Source organism: Myzus persicae, unplaced genomic scaffold (genome assembly GCF_001856785.1).
Source record: "Myzus persicae strain clone G006 unplaced genomic scaffold, MPER_G0061.0, whole genome shotgun sequence".
In the NCBI taxonomy this organism is placed as follows: Eukaryota; Metazoa; Arthropoda; class Insecta; order Hemiptera; family Aphididae; genus Myzus; species Myzus persicae.
In genome coordinates, this window is record NW_019100636.1 from 204,201 (window position 1) to 210,113 (window position 5,913).

Below are 5,913 nucleotides of genomic sequence, written 5' to 3' on the forward strand. Positions count from 1 at the left end.
TATGAAACAAGTTAGAAAAGCCGACTCTGCGAGAGTGCAAAATTCCGGTTTTCAAACGTATTTTAATAAAAAGCAATAAACTATAATTATTCCAAAAACAATTTTAAAATAATTTGGTAACCTTAATATTTTGGTATTATTTTTTGGATAGTATGAATCTGTATTAAATACTAAACAATACAATAAGCGAAATAAACAATCGCAAGTCATAACTATGTAAAGTAACTACGTACAATAGTGAATAAATAAATATCCACGTGCGTGAAGTTGCCCCCCCCCCCCCATGACCGATTTTTTTGAAAGTTATGTACTCATTTTGCAAATAATTTGGAAACATTTGCAAATTGGTTTTCAAAATTTGCAAATCATTTCCCTGCCCACTATAAGCAAAAAAATCGGTCATGGTGGGGGGGCCAACTTCACGCACGTTAAATATCTTAGTATCAACAATCGTAACCATAATGTACTGGTAATTATAACGGACGGAAGGATACAATATAAGGTGTTAGACTCATGTTTAGAAATCTAAAATTTATTAGTTTCTTGATACGTGTAGTGAAACTGATTGGTAAAAATATAATTTACAACCATACAGTAAGACAAATAGCTATTAAACACTGTAGAATTCATACTATGCAATGTCCATTGATATGCTTACTTATGCCAAAAAAAATAAAAGGACAATCATAAAATACATTTTAAATATCTTATTCGGAGATTTTATTAAAATTCTCACGTAGCCATTTGTTATTATTGCTTCTCACTTGTCATTATTCACGTTCAGTAAAACATTATTACTAAATCCGCTTAAGTGTTTAAACATTTTTAAAATTCTAAAATGTTTAACTTTCAACAACTTTTAGTGGTTGTAGAACTTTTAATTTTCTATTACAGTAGTACAAACGATTCTGGCCATTAGGAACTTAGATGTGGTTGAGATAATGTCTGATCATCAAATCTCTATTCCAGCTTTGTTACACTCAGTTCTGAAACAGGTTCACTGAGTTCCGGCTTGGCTGCACCTGCAGGTTCCGATGTTTGCGATGCATTCGGTTCCGGTGATCTAGAACTCTCAAGTTCTGGTGTCCCTGAACCTTGTTCTGGTGCTCCTTCACCGAGTTCTGGTGACCCAGAAATTCGTTCCTGTTCCTCTAAATCCGTGTCCGGCGCTGGGACTAATAGTTCTATCGCTTCAGCACTAGTTCCCTGTGTAGACAGAAACATGTCTGCACTTAGTTCTCGTTCTGTAACTGTTGCACTCGGTTCCTGACCTAGTCTTCGCGGCACCGGTTCCATAGTATTACTGGCATAAGGTTCCAGAACACGCGCCTAAACAATATTGTTAGTATTTACCCATAATCTATTATACAATTTTGCTATATTATGACGATGATGTATGAATGATCAATGAATTTGTTTTTTTTGATAAATCTATTTATATAAATGCCATATTTCAATATTTGAAACTCACTCATAATTTCATCTCAAAAACTACGAACTTTAAATTTGAAATATGAGTTGCTTTAATACTCTAGAGGTGCAATAATAAAGGGATTTCTGATTACGTATTTTAAAGAGGTGGTCAAACAGATATCTTGAGATTAGCGATGGAAATTGAAAATGTATTTTTATTATTAACCAGTTACCGTTGATTAAAGTCTATAGATCAGTGGTTCTCAACCTTTTTTGGTTCACGGCACACTATTATACATCACAAGTTGTCATGGCACACTCACGCGCTTGACAACCACAGCAACTTCGGCAACTTCGCCGGGGGCAATAGTTATAGCCATGCGCCTATTCATGTATGACATTTCTAGCGACACACCGATTGAGAACCACTGTAATATTTATAGTATAGATTATAATTGTAAATTGAAATTAGTATTTTTTTTTATATATATGAAAGTTTGCCAATGGTTACTCGAGCAGACAAAGTAAAAGCATGCTTCGAATTGTAGCACTTATGCCTTCGAATAAACAAATTGTATTTAAATATGATTAAGATAGATGAGTTGTAAATAAAAGACTAAAAAAAAAATGTGCAATGGTTGATTTAGTAGGACCTAATTCGTGTTGTTGCCAAAATTTTTTCAATATATGTGAGTATATACACTCCGAAAAATACCTTCATCAAAGGAACGTTTGAAATATGATATATAGGATGTGATATTAGATTTAGTCGAAGAGTAACAAGTTCTCTGATATCGTTTTCTGAAACGAATGTAATTTTAATTTAATATATTTTATGATTTAAAAACCAATTTAAAAAATACTATTTTTTGCTTTTATTTTTGCTTCTATAATAATTAGTATATTATGACAGATAGTACAATAATTTTTCTTAAACAAAAATCGTTAGAGGTAACCTACCCGAATGACAGAAAACAAAGATTTGTGTCCTGCATTCCTTGCTTTCAAGCATTCCTTCGACATCAACGATATTGGGTGTCGTTTTTCTATTACCAACATATTGTACAGATAATTTGGTTCTAGAAGCTCTCCAAGTTCATTGTACTTGATTTTCATTGATGTTTTTTGCTCTTCGACTTGACGTTTTTCTACCCTGAGATGCTCGTCAATGGCGTACTGATTTCTTTCCAAGCAGCCTTGATGACTTACTATGGAACAACCGGTACATTTGTAGACCGGTTTTAGAACACTTATTTTTTTGCAATGCATGCATCTATTCAAATGGGAAAAGTAGGATTTTTTAAAAGTGTGTTCTGTATGCATTTTAATGTTGATCCAAATGTTTAATACATTAGTTTAAAGAATTATTAAAATTATTTGTTTAATAACTAAATGAGTTGTTGTAAACAAATAAATAATATTCGTTGCTATATAAGAACCTGCCAAGTAGCTAAAATGTACATGAAAAATCAATATATAGTGTATATCTATATAAAGTTCAATACTTTAAAAGTTTTTTTTCTTTGCATTTCAACTAAATAAACACATTGTATTTATTACATGGTGTAATTAATAGGAAATGTGGTTTTGCAATATTATGTGCATTTGAAAATAATCTTAATGCTGTTGTGTACAATGTACATGTTTATTTTTGTACAATACAAACGGCACTCGTAGCACGGTCACTAAGATATATCGCCGTTGCAGTTTGGGTGGGTTTAACGCAATTGTCTTTGTAGAATAATTGTTCCAAGCAGAGTCGTTTTCTAAAAGTTCCAAGCATGGCTACAACTGCAGTCAAGCGTATGTCTGCTGCACAACTCCTCCAGCCGTTCTCGAAATTCTGAAATATGGTGTCTGTGTTTGTATGACAGGATAAACCAGAAGGGAAATCGATCTTGACCCACTGCTGCAGAGGTTTACTGTGTACCTAGTAATAATTGTATTCAAGGCTGAGTCTGGGTAATCACTGTACTTAGATCATTTTTTAGAATGTAATAAAATTAGGACACCCCCTATGTGGGATTTAAGTACAGTAGATAATCGATTATCTGCACGTCAATTTGCGGGTGCAAAATATGTTATGTCAACTTTATTTATTAAAGAAAACTACCGTATTTTACCCACGAAGCTCATATAACTTTTATTAAAAATGTACTTAATGCAAAATCGATTCGCCAACGTTATTATCTAAAATTAATTTTAAAACATCTTCTCTCTTCTTTTTCTCGTATCCACATGTCACATCCTAATGTTTCATTCTTATTATAACAAAAGCCAGCCGTCTTGGCATATTACAAGCTGGTTTTTACCATTCCTTTTCTTCTTATTAAAATATTAGATTGTTTTCCATCTAATCAATTATTTACAATACATGTTATATTAAGAAAAAATAGTCGCAGCATTGATAAATTCAATGAAATAAGAGATGGTAATGCAATTGGCCAAACAGGAGAAAATAACAAGGAAATACAAAATGAATTATTCGATGCTTTTGTAGGAACTGGCTTCCTAGTTCACCTGATCTTACGCCATGTGACTACTTCTTTCTGGGATTTGTTAAAGATACCAAGTACCAAGCATCATCTGCAATCACATAGGACCTAAAAAAATTAGCGGAGTCCACAAGCAGCCACTTAGAACATTTAATGTACCATATATTATTATAAACCGAAAAACTGAAAATATCAAGTATTTTAAATCGGATAAATCATTTTGAATGTCCTTGCCTAATTGAACTTCAAAAGACGCATCCACGAATTATTGTACGGCTCGAATACAATTTACAAGCGTAACTCATAATAATATCACAAATGATTATCAATTCGAAAAAAATAATGTTGATGCTACAAAAATGCAACACCTACTAATTTTAGCAATATAGTTAATAAAAAAAAAATAGTAATTAATTTGACAGAAAAATATTGTTTCGATCAATAATAACGACGAAAATAATTTTAACAGATAAAAATATATTTTAACGTACCCAATCATAACGTTAAAATTGTATAAACATACAAGGACAAACTAAATTTGTACACACCGACCTATAAATAATAATAATACTGAAGCATTAAACTTTATCTACATGCTACAGAAAGGGCTCTAAAAATGATATCTCTTGCTTTAGTAAAATGCAAAATAATGAACGTATCAGTGTTAATAATAATCAAAATTCAGGAAACGCGCTGGTATACTCTGGGCACGTGCGTCTCCGATAAATCAAAATCTAAATAATAGCTGTACAACAGTTTTAAGACGTAGCCACATCGTGTTACCAATAAATGAAACTCATATCTCGTGTCTTCATTTTTTAAATCTGAGTGTTCATATTTCGGGATACAATTTCAGAATTTGTTGTTGAGACCAAATCCAATAAAAATTAATTATATAGGTATTTGTTATGGAGTCAAAAGATTTATCAGCATTATCACAGCAAATAATAATAAATATTAACCATTTGCGAATAGTAAATATGAGGGACAAATCCAAGTTGCATGCAAACAAAGAAAAACCTCTCAATTTACATGTCATCTCTTAAATTAATCTGTTCGAGTATACTATATAGTATAGCCATTTTATGCATTTTAGGAAATATACTCATTAATTATTATAATTTTATTTATTTTGTGTATTTAAAGTTTTATAGTTCTTATAATATCTTTTAATATTTTTTTTTATTGATTCGTATGTCACTTATTTTTTAACCTCAAAGCAACTTTTATAAGAATTTGTTTAGTATGGAAGATACGCCTACACGTCATATACGAGTATAAGACACCATATTATAATAATTACATCATGTAATGTAAACGTTGTGATTATATTTTGAATAATTAATATAAGAATAAAGTTTAAGTAACATTTGCCTTCCTTTCATCTGCAGACTCGGGACTGAAAGTATACAGTAACTCAGTATTTTGTTTTGAGTTTAATAGCACACAAAGTAAATAAACGACGATAGCACAAATGTAACGTATATAATTCACATGCTGGCAAAATGGACCCATGCCATGCATTTTGGACGACCCTTTTTAGAGATGGCATGTAAATCGGACACTTTTTTCTTTTTATTTTTGGCATGCAATTCGGCTGCGCCAAATACGAGCGAGGGAATAGAGATCAGACCGTCTCAGAGGTACCTGATCTGTGATCAGTGATCACCCTCGACTAAACGTATTTACTACATAGTCTATAAAAGTGGACCGTACAGACATCAAATAAATAACTATGTGGCTCTTTCAGGTCAACATATTATAACGAAGTATACAAATTTTACCTGGGGGATCGAAACTGTGTTCAATGGTTGTCTTGAACACCGGCCCACGGAGTCGTTACATATTTAGTTGGTTTCCTATCCCCAAGACGTTAATTTCGCAACAACTACACATAGGAATTCCGGCACCGAAGACCTACAATATCACCTGGCCAAAAATTTAAACCATTCAATATTGATGCTTCTACAGATGCGATGCACTTATAATATTATAATTATACGCT

At 32.2% G+C, this 5,913-nt stretch overlaps 1 protein-coding gene across 1 annotated transcript; it reads right to left on the reverse strand.

Moving 5' to 3' along the window:
• Positions 1-809: 809 nt before the first annotated feature.
• On the reverse strand, positions 810-2,736 carry LOC111037946. The gene is made up of 2 exons (XM_022320822.1): positions 2,374-2,736; positions 810-1,329 (listed from the first exon to the last, which is right to left on the reverse strand). The coding sequence occupies exons 1-2, from the start codon at positions 2,734-2,736 to the stop codon at positions 961-963; spliced, it is 732 nt and encodes a 243-aa protein (XP_022176514.1). The 3' UTR covers positions 810-960.
• Positions 2,737-5,913: the final 3,177 nt, after the last annotated feature.